The following is a 21,677-nucleotide window of genomic DNA, read 5'->3' on the forward strand; positions in this document are numbered from 1 at the left end:
ACTGGATTGTCTGGTCCAGACTCGATTATATACAGACCGCCGTCATATAGCTGGAATATTGCTGAGTGCTGCGTTAAACAACAAACCAACCAACCAACCTTCCCGATTCGCTTGCTTACGATTAGTGTCATTCGTGACCAACTCGTAGTATTCCGGGACAAGCCGAATAGCGACTCGTGCCCCTTTCGCGGCTATTTTTGCGACTGGGTTCCGTCTCAGCGCAAACGGGCTTAGTTCAAGGAATCGTCAACTCGTTGAGAAATGAATCACGTTTTATTAAGACATATGGAAATTCAGAAATTATTCCTGAGGGATTCTTTGAACGAAGTACTTGAAGTCATACGAGCATCCTGCTTGGTTTGTCGTATTTCCGCACATAACATTTAGCGAACCCACTTGTGAGAGTACATATTGCAATAGTGGTCTAGTGGTAGAGCGTTGTTGTTACCCTGTCCGGCGCTCAGCATTAAGGGGCTAAAACAAGGACTGGTCGGCTCGGAGTCAGTATACAGCGTCTGAGTGGGGTGTTCATGTTAAACTGGGGTATGGTACCTCAGTTGGCTAGCACTATAAAACAGGCATTCGCAAGGGGACTAGTTCAAGCAGCCCCACACACTAGCACGCACGCACGCACACACGCACACACGCACGTCGATATATAAGTGCAACAATCTCGAACGCGATGTCCAACCTCACCTCACCTCACCTCACCTCACCTCACCTGACCATCTCACCTCACCTCAACTCACCCCACCTCACATCACCCCACCTCACCTCACCTCACCTCACCTCACCTCACCTCACATTTGCTTTGAGCCGCATCAGCTGTTGCAGCTATTTGTGACGCAAACCCACCGAAATAGAATTTTGCGCATGTGCGTCGAAAGAGGAAATGAGATGGACAGTAGAAACAAAGGTCACAGGCACCATTGTACCCTGGGTAGTCGGTCCGAGTAAACAATATATTATAACTCGATGACCTATAAACTGAAAAGTGCTGACACAGACACGACATGACGAAAAACATTTTTCCTCAACACCTTTTGATCTCCTTAGGGGTATTTAGGCCACGTGTTACTTCAGGTCTTCCAACCTTTGAGTACATCTCGATGGCTATCTTTAATCTGAAAAGTGCTGACCCAAAGATATCCTTTTCATCGACCCGTTTAAAGTCTATTTCACAGAATATCTAAACATGGTCGGCTCGGAGTCTGTGACGAAAAACATTTTTCCTCAACACCTTTTAATTCCCTGGGGAGTATTTAGGCCACGTGTTACTTCAGGTCTTCAAATCTTTAAGTACATCTCGATGGCTATCTTTAATCTTAAAAGTGCTGACACAAAGATACCCTTGTCATCAACTCGTTTAATGTCGTCCACAGAATATCTAATCATGAGATGTAATTTCCTTCTATTCGGGAATCTTCGGCGTGACGAGCTAGCGCTTTAACCACGAGGCTACCCGACCTCCCCTGCAGATTTAACACAGATAAAATGACAGGGCGGCAGTCAGTTTGTATAGGGTTCATTCACTGGCGTTGTGCCATGTATGTAAAGATAAGAACAATGTAAACATGACACAGTGTCGAAAACCTTCCTGGTTCAGGATAGACTTGGAAGGTCTGTTACGTAAGAATATATATTTCAGGGGAGATAACCCCTTACACTACATTACTAACATCCTGACCAAACCAAACGAAGCGGATAAAATCACATGGATGTCAGATTTCGGATGGGGATGATTTCTTTCTGGGAGAATCTGTGGGTCGGAGAGATAAGGGGACGCCGTGTTGTTCGGAGCGAGTGAGTATCTTGGGTTTAACGCCACATTGTATTATATCACGGCATGTCAGCTCAATTTGAAGGGGCCGGTCGGGTAACCTAGTGGTTAGAGCATTCGCTCGTCACGCCGAAGGCCTGGGTTCGATTCCCGACATGGGCACAATGTGTGAAGCCCATTTCTGGTGTCCCCCGCCGTGAAATTGCTGGAATATTGCTAAAACGGCGTAAAACCATACTCACTCTATGTTGAAGGGGGCAAGAGGGGCATTTTGTCGACACCTATCTGGTTGTAGTCTTAGTGAAGAGGGCGGTTGTAGTCTTAGTGAAGTAGGCGGTTGAAGTCTTAGTGAAGGTGGCGGTTGTAGTCTTAGTGAAGGTGGCGGTTGAAGTCTTAGTGAAGGTGGCGGTTGTAGTCTTAGTGAAGATGGCGGTTGTAGTCTTAGTGAAGGTGGCGGTTGAAGTCTTAGTGAAGGTGGCGGTTGAAGTCTTAGTGAAAGTGGCGGTTGTAGCCTTAGTGAAGGTGGCGGTTGTAGTCTTAGTGAAGGTGGCGGTTGTAGTATTAGTGAAGGTGGCGGTTGTAGTCTTAGTGAAGGTGGCGGTTGTAGTCTTAGTGAAGGTGGCGGTTGAAGTCTTAGTGAAGGTGGCGGTTGTAGACGTGGTGGTGGTGGTGGTTGTAGTCATGATGGTGGTTGTAGACGTGGTGGTGATGGTGGTGGTTGTAGACATGGTGGTGATGATGGTGGTTGTAGTCATGGTTGTGGTGGTGGTGGTGGTGGTTGTAGACGTGGTGGTGGTGGTTGTAGTGATTGTGGCTGTAGACATTTAAGTGGTGGTGGTTGTAGTCATGGTGGTGATGGTGGTGTTTGTAGTCATGGTGGTGATGGTGGTGTTTGTAGTCATGGTGGTGATGGTGGTGGTTGTAGACATGGTGGTGGTTGTAGTCATGGTGGTGATGGTGGTGTTTGTAGTCATGGTGGTGGTTGTAGACATGGTGGTGATGGTGGTGGTTGTAGTCATGGTGGTGATGGTGGTGGTTGTAGGCATGGTGGTGATGGTGGTGGTTGTAGACATGGTGGTGATGGTGGTGGTTGTAGTCATGGTGGTGATGGTGGTGGTTGTAGACATGGTGGTGATGGTGGTGTTTGTAGTCATGGTGGTGATGGTGGTGGTTGTAGTCATGGTGGTGATGGTGGTGGTTGTAGTCATGGTTGTGATGGTGGTGGTTGTAGACATGGTGGTGGTTGTAGTCATGGTGGTGATGGTGGTGGTTGTAGACATGGTGGTGGTTGTAGACATGGTGGTGGTTGTAGTCATGGTGGTGATGGTGGTGGTTGTAGACATGGTGGTGATGGTAGTGGTTGTAGACATGGTGGTGATGGTGGTGGTTGTAGACATGGTGGTGATGGTGGTGGTTGTAGACATGGTGGTGATGGTGGTGGTTGTAGTCATGGTGGTGATGGTGGTGTTTGTAGTCATGGTTGTGATGGTGGTGGTTGTAGACATGGTGGTGATGGTAGTGGTTGTAGTCATGGTGGTGATGGTGGTGTTTGTAGTCATGGTGGTGATGGTGGTGGTTGTAGACATGGTGGTGGTGGTGGTGGTTGTAGACATGGTGGTGATGGTGGTGTTTGTAGTCATGGTGGTGATGGTGGTGGTTGTAGACATGGTGGTGATGGTAGTGGTTGTAGTCATGGTGGTGATGGTGGTGTTTGTAGTCATGGTGGTGATGGTGGTGGTTGTAGACATGGTGGTGGTGGTGGTGGTTGTAGACATGGTGGTGATGGTGGTGGTTGTAGTCATGGTGGTGATGGTGGTGGTTGTAGACATGGTGGTGGTGGTGGTGATTGTAGACATGGTGGTGATGGTGGTGGTTGTAGTCATGGTGGTGATGGTGGTGGTTGTAGACATGGTGGTGATGATGTCGGTTGTAGACATGGTGGTGATGATGTCGGTTGTAGACATGGTGGTGGTTGTAGTCATGGTGGTGATGGTGGTGGTTGTAGACATGGTGGTGATGATGTCGGTTGTAGACATGGTGGTGGTTGTAGTCATGGTGGTGATGATGTCGGTTGTAGACATGGTGGTGATGATGTCGGTTGTAGACATGGTGGTGGTTGTAGTCATGGTGGTGATGGTGGTGGTTGTAGTCATGGTGGTGATGGTGGTGGTTGTAGTCATGGTGGTGATGGTGGTGTTTGTAGACATGGTGGTGATGGTGGTGGTTGTAGACATGGTGGTGATGGTGGTGGTTGTAGACATGGTGGTGATGGTTGTGGTTGTAGACATGGTGGTGATGATGTCGGTTGTAGACATGGTGGTGGTTGTAGTCATGGTGGTGATGGTGGTGGTTGTAGACATGGTGGTGATGGTGGTGGTTGTAGACATGGTGGTGATGGTGGTGGTTGTAGACATGGTGGTGATGTGTGGTTGTAGACATGGTGGTGATGGTGGTGGTTGTAGACATGGTGGTGATGGTGGTGGTTGTAGTCATGGTGGTGATGGTGGTGGTTGTAGTCATGGTGGTGATGGTGGTGGTTGTAGACATGGTGGTGATGATGTCGGTTGTAGACATGGTGGTGATGGTGGTGGTTGTAGTCATGGTGGTGATGGTGGTGGTTGTAGACATGGTGGTGATGGTGGTGGTTGTAGTCATGGTGGTGATGGTGGTGGTTGTAGACATGGTGGTGATGGTGGTGGTTGTAGTCATGGTGGTGATGGTGGTGGTTGTAGTCATGGTGGTGATGGTGGTGGTTGTAGACATGGTGGTGATGATGTCGGTTGTAGACATGGTGGTGATGGTGGTGGTTGTAGACATGGTGGTGATGGTGGTGGTTGTAGACATGGTGGTGATGGTGGTGGTTGTAGTCATGGTGGTGATGGTGGTGGTTGTAGTCATGGTGGTGATGGTGGTGGTTGTAGACATGGTGGTGATGATGTCGGTTGTAGACATGGTGGTGATGGTGGTGGTTGTAGACATGGTGGTGATGGTGGTGGTTGTAGACATGGTGGTGATGGTGGTGGTTGTAGACATGGTGGTGATGATGTCGGTTGTAGTCATGGTGGTGATGGTGGTGGTTGTAGTCATGGTGGTGATGGTGGTGGTTGTAGACATGGTGGTGATGGTTGTGGTTGTAGACATGGTGGTGATGGTGGTGGTTGTAGACATGGTGGTGATGGTGGTGGTTGTAGACATGGTGGTGATGATGTCGGTTGTAGACATGGTGGTGATGATGTCGGTTGTAGACACGGTGGTGATGATGTCGGTTGTAGACATGGTGGTGATGGTGGTGGTTGTAGACATGGTGGTGATGGTGGTGGTTGTAGACATGGTGGTGATGGTTGTGGTTGTAGACATGGTGGTGATGGTGGTGGTTGTAGTCATGGTGGTGATGGTGGTGGTTGTAGTCATGGTGGTGATGATGTCGGTTGTAGACATGGTGGTGATGGTGGTGTTTGTAGACATGGTGGTGATGGTGATGGTTGCAGACATGGTAGTGATGATGTCGGTTGTAGTCATGGTTGTGATGGTGGTGGTGTTTGTAGTCATGGTGGTGATGATGTCGGTTGTAGACATGGTGGTGATGGTGGTGTTTGTAGACATGGTGGTGATGGTGATGGTTGTAGTCATGGTGGTGATGATGTCGGTTGTAGTCATGGTGGTGATGGTGGTGTTTGTAGTCATGGTGGTGATGGTGGTAGTAGTCATGGTGGTTGTAGTCATGGTGGTGGTTGTGGTCATGGTGGTGGTGGTGGTGGTTGTAGTCATGGTGGAGGTGGTGGTGGTTGTCGTCATGGTGGTGGTTGTAGTCATGATGGTGGTGGTGGTGGTTGTCGTCATGGTGGTGGTTGTAGTCATGGTGATGGTGATGGTGGTGGTTGTAGTCATGGTGGTGGTGGTGTTTGTAGTCATGGTGGTGGTGGTGGTTGTAGTCATGGTGGTGGTTGTAGTCATGGTGGTGGTTGTAGACGTGGTGGTGGTGGTGGCGGTTGTAGTCATGGTGGTTGTAGTCATAGTGGTGGTTGTAGTCATGGTGGTGGTTTTAGTCATGGTGGTGGTGTGTGGTTGTAGTCATGGTGGTGGTTTTAGTCATGGTGGTGGTTTTAGTCATCGTGGTGGTGGTGGTTGCGGTTGTAGTCATGGTGGTGGTTGTAGTCATGGTGGTGGTTGTGGTCATGGTGGTGGTGGTGGTGGTTGTAGTCATGGTGGAGGTGGTGGTGGTTGTCGTCATGGTGGTGGTTGTAGTCATGGTGATGGTGATGGTGGTGGTTGTAGTCATGGTGGTGGTGGTGTTTGTAGGCATGGTGGTGGTGGTGGTGGTGTTTGTAGTCATGGTGGTGATGATGTCGGTTGTATTCATGGTGGTGATGGTGGTGTTTGTAGTCATGGTGGTGATGGTGGTAGTAGTCATGGTGGTTGTAGTCATGGTGGTGGTTGTGGTCATGGTGGTGGTGGTGGTGGTTGTAGTCATGGTGGAGGTGGTGGTGGTTGTCGTCATGGTGGTGGTTGTAGTCATGATGGTGGTGGTGGTGGTTGTCGTCATGGTGGTGGTTGTAGTCATGGTGATGGTGATGGTGGTGGTTGTAGTCATGGTGGTGGTGGTGTTTGTAGTCATGGTGGTGGTGGTGGTTGTAGTCATGGTGGTGGTTGTAGTCATGGTGGTGGTTGTAGACGTGGTGGTGGTGGTGGCGGTTGTAGTCATGGTGGTTGTAGTCATAGTGGTGGTTGTAGTCATGGTGATGGTTTTAGTCATGGTGGTGGTTTGTGGTTGTAGCCATGGTGGTGGTTTTAGTCATGGTGGTGGTTTTAGTCATGGTGGTGGTGGTGGTTGCGGTTGTAGTCATAGTGGTGGTTGTAGTCATGGTGGTGGTTTTAGTCATGGTGGTGGTGTGTGGTTGTAGTCATGGTGGTGGTTGTCGTCATGGTGGTGGTTTTAGTCATGGTGGTGGTGGTGGTTGCGGTTGTAGTCATGGTGGTGGTTTTAGTCATGGTGGTGGTTTTAGTCATGGTGGTGGTGGTGGTTGCGGTTGTAGTCATGGTGGTGGTTGTAGTCATGGTGGTGGTTGTGGTCATGGTGGTGGTGGTGGTGGTTGTAGTCATGGTGGAGGTGGTGGTGGTTGTCGTCATGGTGGTGGTTGTAGTCATGGTGATGGTGATGGTGGTGGTTGTAGTCATGGTGGTGGTGGTGTTTGTAGGCATGGTGGTGGTGGTGGTGGTGTTTGTAGTCATGGTGGTGATGATGTCGGTTGTAGTCATGGTGGTGATGGTGGTGTTTGTAGTCATGGTGGTGATGGTGGTAGTAGTCATGGTGGTTGTAGTCATGGTGGTGGTTGTGGTCATGGTGGTGGTGGTGGTGGTTGTAGTCATGGTGGAGGTGGTGGTGGTTGTCGTCATGGTGGTGGTTGTAGTCATGATGGTGGTGGTGGTGGTTGTCGTCATGGTGGTGGTTGTAGTCATGGTGATGGTGATGGTGGTGGTTGTAGTCATGGTGGTGGTGGTGTTTGTAGTCATGGTGGTGGTGGTGGTTGTAGTCATGGTGGTGGTTGTAGTCATGGTGGTGGTTGTAGACGTGGTGGTGGTGGTGGCTGTTGTAGTCATGGTGGTTGTAGTCATAGTGGTGGTTGTAGTCATGGTGATGGTTTTAGTCATGGTGGTGGTGTGTGGTTGTAGCCATGGTGGTGGTTTTAGTCATGGTGGTGGTTTTAGTCATGGTGGTGGTGGTGGTTGCGGTTGTAGTCATAGTGGTGGTTGTAGTCATGGTGGTGGTTTTAGTCATGGTGGTGGTGTGTGGTTGTAGTCATGGTGGTGGTTTTAGTCATGGTGGTGGTTTTAGTCATGGTGGTGGTGGTGGTTGCGGTTGTAGTCATGGTGGTGGTTGTAGTCATGGTGGTGGTTGTGGTCATGGTGGTGGTGGTGGTGGTTGTAGTCATGGTGGAGGTGGTGGTGGTTGTCGTCATGGTGGTGGTTGTAGTCATGGTGATGGTGATGGTGGTGGTTGTAGTCATGGTGGTGGTGGTGTTTGTAGGCATGGTGGTGGTGGTGGTGGTGTTTGTAGTCATGGTGGTGATGATGTCGGTTGTAGTCATGGTGGTGATGGTGGTGTTTGTAGTCATGGTGGTGATGGTGGTAGTAGTCATGGTGGTTGTAGTCATGGTGGTGGTTGTGGTCATGGTGGTGGTGGTGGTGGTTGTAGTCATGGTGGAGGTGGTGGTGGTTGTCGTCATGGTGGTGGTTGTAGTCATGATGGTGGTGGTGGTGGTTGTCGTCATGGTGGTGGTTGTAGTCATGGTGATGGTGATGGTGGTGGTTGTAGTCATGGTGGTGGTGGTGTTTGTAGTCATGGTGGTGGTGGTGGTTGTAGTCATGGTGGTGGTTGTAGTCATGGTGGTGGTTGTAGACGTGGTGGTGGTGGTGGCGGTTGTAGTCATGGTGGTTGTAGTCATAGTGGTGGTTGTAGTCATGGTGATGGTTTTAGTCATGGTGGTGGTGTGTGGTTGTAGCCATGGTGGTGGTTTTAGTCATGGTGGTGGTTTTAGTCATGGTGGTGGTGGTGGTTGCGGTTGTAGTCATAGTGGTGGTTGTAGTCATGGTGGTGGTGGTGGTTGTAGTCATGGTGGTGGTTGTAGTCATAGTGGTGGTTGTAGTCATGGTGGTGGTTGTAGTCATGGTGGTGGTTGTAGTCATGATGATGGTTGTAGGCATGGTGGTGGTGGTGGTGGTGGTTGTAGTCATGGTGGTGGTGGTGGTTGTAGTCATGGTGGTGATGGTAGTGGTTGTAGACATGGTGGTGGTGGTGGTGGTTGTAGACATGGTGGTGGTGGTACTGGTTGTAGTCATGGTGGTGGTGGTGGAGGTGGTTGTAGACATGGTGGTGATGGTGGTTGTAGACGTGGTAGTGGTGGTGGTGGTGGTTGTAGACATGGTGGTGATGTGTGGTTGTAGTGATTGTGGCTGTAGACAATTTGGTGGTGGTGGTTGTAGTCATGGTGGTGGTGGTTGTAGTCATGGTGGTGGTTGTGGTTGTAGTCATGGTGGTGGTGGTTGTAGTGATGGTGCTGGTTGTAGTGGTAGTCATGGTGCTTGTGGTTGTAGTAATGGTGGATGTGGTGGTGGTGGTTGTAGACGTGGTGGTTGTGATGGTTGTAGTCATTGTGTTGATGGTGCTGGTTGTAGTGGTAGTCATGGTGGTGGTGGTGGTTGTAAACGATGATGGTTACGATGGTGGTGCTTGCAGTCGTTGATGGTTGTCATGGTGGAGGTTGTAGTTGTAGATTTGGTGGAGGTTGTAGTCGTGGAGTGAGTGAGTGAGTGAGTGGGTGAGTATGTATGGTATTTAGCAATATTCCAGAATATAACGACAGGGATACCAGAGTGAGTGAGTGAGTGAGTGGGTTGTTTGAGTGATGTCTTGTAACGCAATTAAGAGATAAGAAAAAAACAGCTATTGAAATAGAGTGCACCCATATGGGGAATCGAACCCGGGAATCGAAGAACGAGGGCTTTATCCACTAGGCTACCCCAAGGCCTCAATGGTTGTGGAGGCGGCTGCAGTCGCATTAATGGTTGTAGTGGTCGAGTCGTAATGATGGTGGCGGTTGTATTCGAAGTGATGGTGGCGGTTGTATTCGAAGTGATGGTGGCGGTTGTATTCGAAGTGATGGGGGCGGTTGTATTCGAAGTGATGGGGGCGGTTGTATTCGAAGTGATGGGGGCGGTTTTATTCGAAGTGATGGGGGCGGTTGTATTCGAAGTGATGGGGGCGGTTGTTTTCGAAGTGATGGGGGCGGTCGTATTCGAAGTGATGGGGGCGGTTGTATTCGAAGTGATGGGGGCGGTTGTATTCGAAGTGATGGGGGCGGTTGTATTCGAAGTGATGGGGGCGGTTGTATTCGAAGTGATGGCGGCGGTGGTATTCGAAGTGATGGGGGCGGTTGTATTCGAAGTGATGGGGGCGGTTGTATTCGAAGTGATGGGGGCGGTTGTATTCGAAGTGATGGGGGCGGTTGTATTCGAAGTGATGGGGGCGGTTGTATTCGAAGTGATGGGGGCGGTTGTAGCAGAAGGGAATAGTGTTGTGGTTGTAGTCGTAGGGAAGATTTTTGTAGTCGTGGTGATGTAGTGGTTGTAGTCGTAGTGATGTAGTGGTTGTAGTCGTAGTAATGGTGGTGGTGGTGGTTGTAGTCATTGTAATGGTGGAGGTTGTAGTGATGGTGGCGGAAATTCAAGAGAGGGTACATCGTGTAAGGGGTGGGACATCGGGGTAGCCTGGTTAACGCGTTCGCTCGTCACGCCTAAGAACCGGGGTCGATTCCTCACATGGGTACAATGTGTGAAGTCCATTTCTGTTCTCCCCTACCGTGATATTGCCGGAATATTGCTAAAAGCGGCGTACAACTCACTCACTGAAAGAGGTCACACGAAGACAAACTTTTATCAGTATAAGATATCAGTATAAGAAAGGACACACCCATGTTTGATGATGGCTAAAAATGAAACAAACAAGCAATGTTTTTCGCAATTTCGGCGACTGTTTTCAGCCTAGTACAGTTTAGATAATGTTTGTAATGTTTGTGTCAAATCCAATGTTCAAGTGGATACTTTCCTTTCTCTGCCAGCCGCAGTTTAGAATGGGTTGAAATTAAGTTGATTACTAAACAGAATTGACTCGCTATATTATCTGTTATCACGAATTTGGCTGATCTTCCTAGCAACTATATACCCGTGAAGATCCGGGGAAGAATAGGTCTTCAGCAACCCAAGCTTGCCGTAAAAGGTGACTATACTTGTCGTAAGAGGCGACTAACGGGATCGGGTGGTCAGGCTCGCTGACTTGGTTGATGCATGTCATCGTATCCCAGTTGTGTAGATCGAAGCTCATGATGTCAATCACTGGTTTGTCTGGTTCAGACTCGATTATTTGCAGACCGATTGAATATTGCTGGAATATCGCTGAGTGCGGCGTTGAACAACAAACAAACAAACAAAATCCTAGCAACTACGAACGCCATGGGCATACAGTGACACAAATATCGTGACCAACTGGCTAATAATATTATTTGTTTTCCTTGGGATCTAGCGTGCACCAGATAAGACAACAATGCATTGTGGTAAATTAACTTCCTGGTGTCGTCAGAGAGGTTGCCAGAAAAATCTTTTCCTAACATGCAACTTGACCTGTATTGTTGCCCGGATCTTCCTGTTTGTTGGGTTTGTTTTTTTCTTGAAATACAATTCCAAAGTTATCCCCTTGCTGTGTGCTAGCGCGCGTTGTGATATTGGAGGTGAATAGGTCCGCGGTTCCCGGCACTTGACGTGAGAGCTGACGAATGAGAATCAATGGTCCCGTTCCACAAAGCGATCTTAGTGCGACGTGTATCGTAATCATTGTTAAATTATTGTAATCACGATCATCTTAACACTAAAATCGCTTTGGAAAAGGTGCCCAGGTGTTTACAATAGGTGATCTGGGTCCAGTTCCGCAAAGCGATACGACTATCTTAAGCCTATTATAAATAATAATAATAATAATAATAATAATAATAATAATAATTATGATTATGATTATGATTATTATTATAATAATAATAATAATAATAATAATAATAATAATAGTGAGTGAGTGAGTGAGTATGGTTTTACGCCGCTTTTAGCAATATTCCAGCAAGATCACGGCGGGGGACACCAGAAATGGGCTTCACACAATGTACCCACGTCGGGAATCGAACCCGGGTCTTCGGCGTCACAAGCGAACGCTTTAACCACTAAGCTAACCGACCGCCCAATATTAATAATAATAATGATGATGATGATGATGATAATAATAATAATAGTAATAGTAAGTAGCAGTAACAGTAGCAGTAGTAGTAGTTGTACTACTACTACTACTACTACTACTACTACTACTACTACTACCAAATACAGCAGGTATCCAGGTACTGGTATCTGCTCAAATACAGTTCTATTTGTTCCCCGACCAGTGGATCAGTTTGCATTCCAGTTATGATTCTCAACTCCCTGGGTAGTATACAACCAAAGCTGCCTACGGGCGCTAGAGGGTTGTTACAGCCACCTCGCATACCGGGTACCCATTCCCTGCCGGGTGAACAGAGGCGCAATGGAAGTCACTTGCCCAGGGAGACAACACACGTTTTGACACTTGTGTTTCGGGATGATCGTAGTTAAGATATGGCACTTACGAGTGAGTGAGTTGGGTTTAACGCCGCTTTTAACAGTATTCCAGTGATATCACGGCGTGTCAGCTTAATGTGGGAGGAAAGCCCGAAGTGATGCAGGTCTAAGACGTTTACCACTTCGGCGAAACCCACGAGCACGGGTATGGTGCTGACAAACCTAGAAACATAATCGGGGCGAACCGGGATTCGAACCCACAATCATAGGTTTCTGGCGTGCCCAAGGGACGCAACTCTGCACAGCGAATCGCGGCGCCTTAGACGACTGGGCCACCCGTACCCCCCTGGCACTTACGATCATCTTAGCAGTGGGGGATCATCTTAGCAGTGGGGGATCATCTTAGCAGTGGGGGATCATCTTAGCAGTGGGGTCGCGATGTGGCAGGGGGCCTAGAGATTACAGGGTCTGGCCTTCATGGGTCACGTTTCACAAAGCGATCTTATTACTGATTATTAAGACTGACCGCCTCCGTGGTCTAGTGGCAGAGCGTCCGCCCGGAGAGCGGAAGATCCGGGGTTCGATCCCCAGCCGCGTCATACCAAAAGACGTTAAAAGATGGTACTTGTTGTTACCCTGTCTGGCGCTCGGCATTAAGGGGCTAAAACAAGGACTGGTCGGCTCGGAGTCAGTATACTGTGTCTGAGTGGGATATTCATGTTAAACTGCGGCATGGTATCTCAGTGGGCCAGCACTATAAATCGGGATCAGTCCGGACTAGTACAAGCAGCCACACACACACACGTGCATTTACGTCGCTATATAAGTGAAATAATCTTGGACGCGACGTTAAACACCATTTCACCGCACCTCACCTATTACTAAGACTATCGTAATCCTGTGTGCAAGTATGAATGTTACGATACTCGTAACGCTAGGATTTCCATGTGGCCCCGGTTGACTGCATGAATGTGCCCCGACCGAGGTGACCGTCGCTCATGCTATCAACCACTGGTTTACTTGGCTTGGAACTGATTATGTAGGGGATATAGCTGGACTAATCCTGGTGTTTACAGTATTCACGCACTCTGATTGTGATATAAGTGAAACACTGTTCAAAGCAGTGTCAAGCCCCTCCCGAGAAGATCCGGGTATCAACTTACCGTAGCAACCCATGCTTGTCGAAAGAGGCGACTAACGGTATCGTTGGTCATAATAAAACACCCCTAAAACAGGTAATTTAGGCTTAAATAAGTCACATTTTATTATCATCCAATATATTCATCCAAAATTCCATGCAACAACAAGTAGGATTTAAATGCATTTTGTATAAAAAAAGTGGGCAGTTTAATCACGTGACTCGGAACATTCCACAAGTGCATTGTGGGGCAGAACTAAAACATGTATAGCATAGCCGAAGTTCTCTGTCGCTAGTTATTGTGAGTCGAGGTATTTTCTGTCACAACAGTTGCCACAATTTTTAGCAGACTGCAGCAACTGACAGCGAGATGAAGTGTTTACCGAGGTGTTTGCACTACGTGATACCGTAACGGACTTGAATCGGCAACCAGAAGCGTGCACGTTATTCGTCATTCGTCATTCAACTTACAACATTAAAATGCATTCGAATGGTGAATGACGAATTTTGTCGTCATTCAAATTACAACTTTAAAACACAATCACTGACGAATTAAATCGTCATTCGCAATTCAACTTACAACATTAAAATGTATTAGAATGGTGAATGACGAATTTTGTCGTCATTCAAATTACAACTTTTAAACACACTCGACTGACGAATTAAATCGTCATTCGTCATTCAACTTACAACATTTAAAAAACATTCGAATTATGAATGACGAATACCATGTTAACTTCTGGTTGCCCGTGAATCCACGGCTTAAGTCGTGTCGTGGCGTCGTTGTGTGACGAACATAGCGGAGGAAGAGCTGCAGCAGTCGTTGTTGTCTGATGTTAGATTGTTTGTTTGTTGTTTAACGCTGCACTCAGCAATATTCCAGCTATATGACGGCGATCTGTAAATAATCGAGTCTAGAGCAGACAATCCAGTGATGGACACCATGAGCATCGATCCACGCAATTGGGATCGATGACATGCATCTACTAAGTCAGCGAGCCTGACCACCCGATCCCGTTAGTCGCCTTTTACGACAAGCATGAGTTGCTGAGGACCTATTCTACCCCGGATCTTCACGGGTCATTATGTTTGACTGCAATAAAGTAGCTGAATTCACTTCACTGAGCACGTGTGATTACTAAAATGTTCGAGAATCGCTCATTGTTAAGGCCAGAGACAAATATGATTCCCCGGGCACCAACGCCCGCCTCGGACAACTGTAGGACAACTGTGGGACAACTGTAGGACAACTGTAGGACAACTGTGGGACAACTGTAGGACAACTGTGGGACAACTGTAGGACAACTGTGGGACAACTGTAGGACAACTGTAGGACAACTGTAGGACAACTGTGGGACAACTGTAGGACAACTGTGGGACAACTGTAGGACAACTGTAGGACAACTGTAGGACAACTGTAGGACAACTGTAGGACAACTGTAGGACAACTGTGGGACAACTGTAGGACAACTGTGGGACAACTGTGGGACAACTGTGGAACAACTGTAGGACAACTGTAGGACAACTGTAGGACAACTGTGGGACAACTGTAGGACAACTGTGGGACAACTGTGGGACAACTGTAGGACAACTGTGAGACAACTGTAGGACAACTGTAGGACAACTGTGGGACAACTGTAGGACAACTGTAGGACAACTGTAGGACAACTGTGGGACAACTGTAGGACAACTGTAGGACAACTGTAGGACAACTGTAGGACAACTGTGGGACAACTGTAGGACAACTGTAGGACAACTGTAGGACAACTGTGGAACAACTGTAGGACAACTGTAGGACAACTGTAGGACAACTGTAGGACAACTGTAGGACAACTGTAGGACAACTGTGGGACAACTGTAGGACAACTCTAGGACAACTGTAGGACAACTGTGGAACAACTGTAGGACAACTGTAGGACAACTGTAGGACAACTGTGGGACAACTGTAGGACAACTGTGGGACAACTGTAGGACAACTGTAGGACAACTGTGGGACAACTGTAGGACAACTGTGGGACAACTGTAGGACAACTGTAGGACAACTGTAGGACAACTGTAGGACAACTGTGGGACAACTGTAGGACAACTGTGGGACAACTGTGGGACAACTGTGGGACAACTGTAGGACAACTGTGGGACAACTGTGGGACAACTGTAGGACAACTGTGGGACAACTGTGGGACAACTGTAGGACAACTGTGGGACAACTGTGGGACAACTGTGGGACAACTGTAGGACAACTGTGGGACAACTGTGGGACAACTGTGGGACAACTGTAGGACAACTGTGGGACAACTGTAGGACAACTGTAGGACAACTGTAGGACAACTGTGGGACAACTGTAGGACAACTGTAGGACAACTGTAGGACAACTGTGGGACAACTGTAGGACAACTGTAGGACAACTGTAGGACAACTGTGGGACAACTGTGGGACAACTGTGGGACAACTGTAGGACAACTGTAGGACAACTGTGGGACAACTGTAGGACAACTGTGGGACAACTGTGGGACAACTGTAGGACAACTGTGGGACAACTGTAGGACAACTGTGGGACAACTGTGGGACAACTGTGGGACAACTGTGGGACAACTGTGGGACAACTGTAGGACAACTGTAGGACAACTGTAGGACAACTGTAGGACAACTGTGGGACAACTGTAGGACAACTGTGGGACAACTGTGGGACAACTGTGGAACAACTGTAGGACAACTGTAGGACAACTGTGGGACAACTGTGGGACAACTGTGGGACAACTGTGGGACAACTGTGGGACAACTGTGGGACAACTGTAGGACAACTGTGAGACAACTGTAGGACAACTGTGGGACAACTGTGGGACAACTGTAGGACAACTGTAGGACAACTGTAGGACAACTGTAGGACAACTGTAGGACAACTGTAGGACAACTGTGGAACAACTGTAGGACAACTGTAGGACAACTGTAGGACAACTGTAGGACAACTGTAGGACAACTGTGGGACAACTGTAGGACAACTCTAGGACAACTGTAGGACAACTGTGGAACAACTGTAGGACAACTGTAGGACAACTGTAGGACAACTGTGGGACAACTGTGGGACAACTGTGGGACAACTGTAGGACAACTGTAGGACAACTGTGGGACAACTGTAGGACAACTGTGGGACAACTGTAGGACAACTGTAGGACAACTGTAGGACAACTGTAGGACAACTGTGGGACAACTGTAGGACAACTGTGGGACAACTGTGGGACAACTGTGGGACAACTGTAGGACAACTGTGGGACAACTGTGGGACAACTGTGGGACAACTGTAGGACAACTGTGGGACAACTGTGGGACAACTGTAGGACAACTGTGGGACAACTGTGGGACAACTGTAGGACAACTGTGGGACAACTGTGGGACAACTGTGGGACAACTGTAGGACAACTGTGGGACAACTGTAGGACAACTGTAGGACAACTGTAGGACAACTGTGGGACAACTGTAGGACAACTGTAGGACAACTGTAGGACAACTGTGGGACAACTGTAGGACAACTGTAGGACAACTGTAGGACAACTGTAGGACAACTGTGGGACAACTGTGGGACAACTGTGGGACAACTGTAGGACAACTGTAGGACAACTGTAGGACAACTGTGGGACAACTGTAGGACAACTGTGGGACAACTGTGGGACAACTGTAGGACAACTGTGGGACAACTGTAGGACAACTGTGGGACAACTGTGGGACAACTGTAGGACAACTGTGGGACAACTGTGGGACAACTGTGGGGCAACTGTAGGACAACTGTGGGACAACTGTGGGACAACTGTGGGACAACTGTGGGACAACTGTGGGACAACTGTAGGACAACTGTGGGACAACTCTAGGACAACTGTGGGACAACTGTGGGACAACTGTAGGACAACTGTGGGACAACTCTAGGACAACTGTAGGACAACTGTGGGACAACTCTAGGACAACTCTAGGACAACTGTAGGACAACTGTAGGACAACTGTGGGACAACTGTGGGACAACTGTAGGACAACTGTGGGACAACTGTAGGACAACTGTGGGACAACGGTGGGACAACTGTGGGACAACTCTAGGACAACTGTGGGACAACTGTGGGACAACTGTGGGACAACTGTAGGACAACTGTAGGACAACTGTGGGACAACTGTGGGACAACTGCGGCACGGACAACGTGGTTTGTATATGTTTCGGAAAATTCCGCGACCAGCGAGATGATTGACATCCTCTTACCATATTTCTTCCCGGGGAATAATATTAATTTTACGACAAGTTAATCCGCTTTATCAATGCAATATCGCCGATCAGTAATTGATGCGGATGTGCCATCTTGGTTGACAGGACTGATAGAACAGTATCACCAGGGATGCGATAGGTCAGATAATCATATCAGCCCATTATGGCGTAAGCCCCAAATGCACTTTGTCACAGGGTATAATGTATGGTGGCCGAGAGGGGACATCGCTTTCTCGGTTTCTCGATCTATCGGTTTCTTGGTTTCTCGCTCTATCGCTTTCTCGCTTTATCGCTTTCTCGCTTTATCGCTTTCTCGCTCTATCGCTTTCTCGCTTTCTCGCGGTGAAGCAATATCCCCTCTTGACCACTATAGGGGCCGCATGTGATATCTGCTGCAATTGGGAGGTAATGTTGAACTTTTCTCACTTTTTACTTAAAACATAATTTAACTGTACTGACGTAGGTGATTTTAAAACAATCCACCGATTTTTGCGTAAAATGTAATTGATTTATTTTTGGCCCTATTCAGTTGTATGTGACCATCACGCCGAAAGCGTGTGGCAGATCATGGCAATACGCTCTAAATAAATCAGGTTAAAATCTAAATATATACCATATATATATATAAGTTAAGAAGACTATGGTTAATTAGTCATGGCTGATTGTTTTTCAAAAATACAATCTTATAATTGTGGGTGTTCTATAACTTGTTTTCGGTAGTATATGATGTTACAGTGTGTCATAAGGTTGTCCGTAAATGTTCTTTTAGACATTTGATGTATGTTTAACTTGAATTGTGTTTCTTGTCTTGTGCAAATCTACAAATATGTGTACTTGCATATAGTAATTTGATAAACACCGCTGTGAGTGAGTGAGTGAGAATGGTTTCACGTCGCTTTTAACAATAATACAGTAATATCACGGGGACCACCAGAAATGGGCTTCACACATTGTACCCATGTGGGGAATCGAACTGGGTCCGACTCATTGTCTGTGTCAAAAGGTAGTAGATAACAACATAACTCACATCAGAACGCACAATTGTTAACCATACAGTATAAATGGATAGAGAATTGCTTTATAAATATGTATATTCCTGCCTGAGCCTATACTATAATTGGATATCTAGTCTCTCCTGGCGGGAAAGTTAAACTTTATTTTACAAGCACTTTAGCATTAAATATAATTCCCGAGGACAGTTTGATCGAATGTCATTATAAGAAACGAGCTGTTTTAAAAAAAATATTTACAACGCATTTCATTTCTGCTGTCCAAGGAATGGGGTTACGGGTTAAACGCAGAAATACGTGGATTGTTATAAAAGCACCCATATCTGTACTGTTAAATTATGTCCAAGTAGATAGTGAGAAAATTTCAACATTCTGTCCATATGTATAATTTATAATGTGACTGGAAAAATCTTAGCTCTCTTTTATGATTAAAACCCCTCCCCCAACTGAGGTCAGGTTTAACAATTCATTAATGTTGTTTTACGTATATACTTTCTATCGTAAAGAAACCCATATAGTGGCCAAGAGGAAATATTGCTATACCGCGAGAAAGCGATACAGCCAGAAAGCCAGAAAGCGATAAAGCGAGAAAGCGAGAGAGCGAGAGAGCGAGAAAGCGATGTCCCCTCTCGGCCACAATAATAATGTACTGTCGGCTTTGATCTTTTAACGAAACATCTTAAAATTAAGAAATAAAGTATGCTCTACCACCACGTGTAGTGTTCTAAATATATAAACGAAAGCATTGTTATTTGAATATGCACGCACGCACGCACGCACGCACGCAGGCAGGCACGCACGCACGCAAGCACGCGCACACACACACACACACACACACACGCTAGCTACGTTATACATCGCAAAGACGAATGACGTGCGAAGTGTGGTTTATTTCACTATAAAACATTGTTCTATCGTGACGTCATTTCTGGAGAACATGCGCTCGCAACTTGATGACGTTGTATATATATGACGACGTTGTTTTGAGTTGAGGTTTGTGTCTAGTGAGTTGTTCCCAATAGATGTAGGAGGGCAACGCAGATAAAGGCGATCGCATCCTAAAGCGGGAGAGATAGGACAACCCGTATTGGGAGGAGAGGTACGGGTAATCGACGTGAGGATTGTGAGAATCGTCCGACATTTCCGAGGTCGGATTCTATTAAGGGAGTCATCATTATTTAAATACGAACTCAAAGGGACCACTAATTTTAGTTCGTTATAACCGTAGTTCGTTATAAGCATATATACAGCATATATACAACCAATGGGCGGGACTAAAAATAAATTCGTTATATCGGTCATTTCGTTATAAGCGTGTTCGTTATAACCGTAGTTTACTGTAAATGTTTTTAAAGCTTGTACATTTGATCATCATCCTTCAACAGGCTGTAGATAACGTTTATGTTTCATATAAGTAAAAAACAACTCGTGGTCATGGTTTATCGTACAATAAAACACTGCCGGGAGAATAAACCACTCGGGACTGCGCCCCTTATGTTTTATTGTGCGACGAATCACCGACAACAGAATTTAAACAAAATATGGCGCTCTATTTGCTCAAGCAGTTTGTTTACACTGTAAAACGTCACTTGAACTTAGGATATGCACTGACAGCATGTAGCACGGCAACTTCATAAGCTAACATGAGGTGGAGCTCCCCAAAGAAAACTTGGCAAGCCTTGCAAAGGTTTCGTTCTACATAGCGCTTCACTATTATGACGTCATATTGATCATTGTAACGCAAAAGATATGACGTCACAGTCGTATATAGAAAAGCGCCAAATAGCAAGCTCTCTGTTGTCTGGTTGATGTCTCTTTTTTCTATCGTGTTTATTGCGCGAAATATATTGCAACACATCATTTGAATATTGTAGTAGCCGCAACTTTGCATTTTGTAGTCTCCAATTGTTTTATAATTATCTAAACATACCGACAATGACTTAAAAGAAGTAATATTCTAAACAATATTAAAAATTTAGCTTCCGCGATAACGCGGTCGTCAAATGGGCTGTTTCGGTCAGAAAGGGTTTATTGTGATTTGATACCTTTGACTGAACAATCAAAATCAAGTATTTTCAAAATTCATGGTAGAATATCGATTAATTTCATTCGAACTTCATTTCAAGTTTTCAAAATCATCGTGTGATGGGGACATACTATTCCATCGTTGGCTGATTCCGTGATTGTGTCCCGATGGTGTTGTTGGCTGATTCAGCGACTGTGTCCCGATTGTGTCATTGGCTGATTCAGTGACTGTGTCCCGATTGTGTCGTTGGCTGATTCCGCGATTGTGTCCCGATGGTTTCGTTGGCTGATTCCGTGACTGTGTCCCGATTGTGTTGTTGGCTGATTCCGTGACTGTGCCCCGATGATGTCGTTGGCTGATTCCGTGATTGTGTCCAGATGATGTCGTTGGCTGATTCCGTGACTGTGTCCCGATTGTGTCGTTGGCTAATTCCGTGATTGTGTCCCGATTGTGTCGTTGGCTGATTCCGTGATTGTGTCCCGATTGTGTCGTTGGCTAATTCCGTGATTGTGTCCCGATTGTGTCGTTGGCTGATTCCGTGACTGTGTCCCGATTGTGTCGTTGGCTGATTCCGCGATTGTGTCCCGATGGTTTCGTTGGCTGATTCCGTGACTGTGTCCCGATTGTGTTGTTGGCTGATTCCGTGACTGTGCCCCAATGATGTCGTTGGCTGATTCCGTGATTGTGCCCCGATGATGTCGTTGGCTGATTCCGTGATTGTGTCCAGATGATGTCGTTGGCTGATTCCGTGATTGTCTCCCGATGATGTCGTTGGCTGATTCCGTGATTGTGTCCAGATGATGTCGTTGGCTAATTCCGTGATTGTGTCCCGATTGTGTCGTTGGCTGATTCCGTGACTGTGTCCCGATTGTGTTGTTGGCTGATTCCGTGACTGTGCCCCGATGATGTCGTTGGCTGATTCTGTGATTGTGCCCCGATGATGTCGTTGGCTGATTCCGTGATTGTGCCCCGATGATGTCGTTGGCTGATTCCGTGATTGTGCCCCGATGATGTCGTTGGCTGATTCTGTGATTGTGTCAGGATGATGTCGTTGGCTGATTCCGTGATTGTGCCCCGATGATGTCGTTGGCTGATTCCGTGATTGTGTCCAGATGATGTCGTTGGCTGATTCCATGATTGTGCCCCAATGATGTCGTTGGCTGATTCCGTGATTGTGTCCAGATGATGTCGTTGGCTGATTCCGTGATTGTGCCCCGATGATGTCGTTGGCTGATTCCGTGATTGTGTCCAGATGATGTCGTTGGCTGATTCCGTGATTGTGCCCCGATGATGTCGTTGGCTGATTCCGTGATTGTGTCCAGATGATGTCGTTGGCTGATTCCGTGATTGTG

The 21,677-nt window shown here is 47.1% G+C and overlaps 1 protein-coding gene across 1 annotated transcript; it reads right to left on the reverse strand.

Moving 5' to 3' along the window:
* Positions 1-2,061: 2,061 nt before the first annotated feature.
* Positions 2,062-7,737, reverse strand: LOC125384205 (cell wall protein DAN4-like; the record flags this gene model as incomplete). Its single annotated transcript, XM_048402729.1, has 3 exons — positions 2,062-2,388; positions 7,085-7,420; positions 7,630-7,737. Coding segments are annotated over 3 exons (771 nt in total), but the record flags the coding sequence as incomplete, so codon positions are not given.
* Positions 7,738-21,677: the final 13,940 nt, after the last annotated feature.

Source organism: Haliotis rufescens, unplaced genomic scaffold (assembly GCF_023055435.1).
Source record: "Haliotis rufescens isolate VD_foot unplaced genomic scaffold, xgHalRufe1.0.p SCAF_29, whole genome shotgun sequence".
Taxonomy (NCBI): Eukaryota; Metazoa; Mollusca; class Gastropoda; order Lepetellida; family Haliotidae; genus Haliotis; species Haliotis rufescens.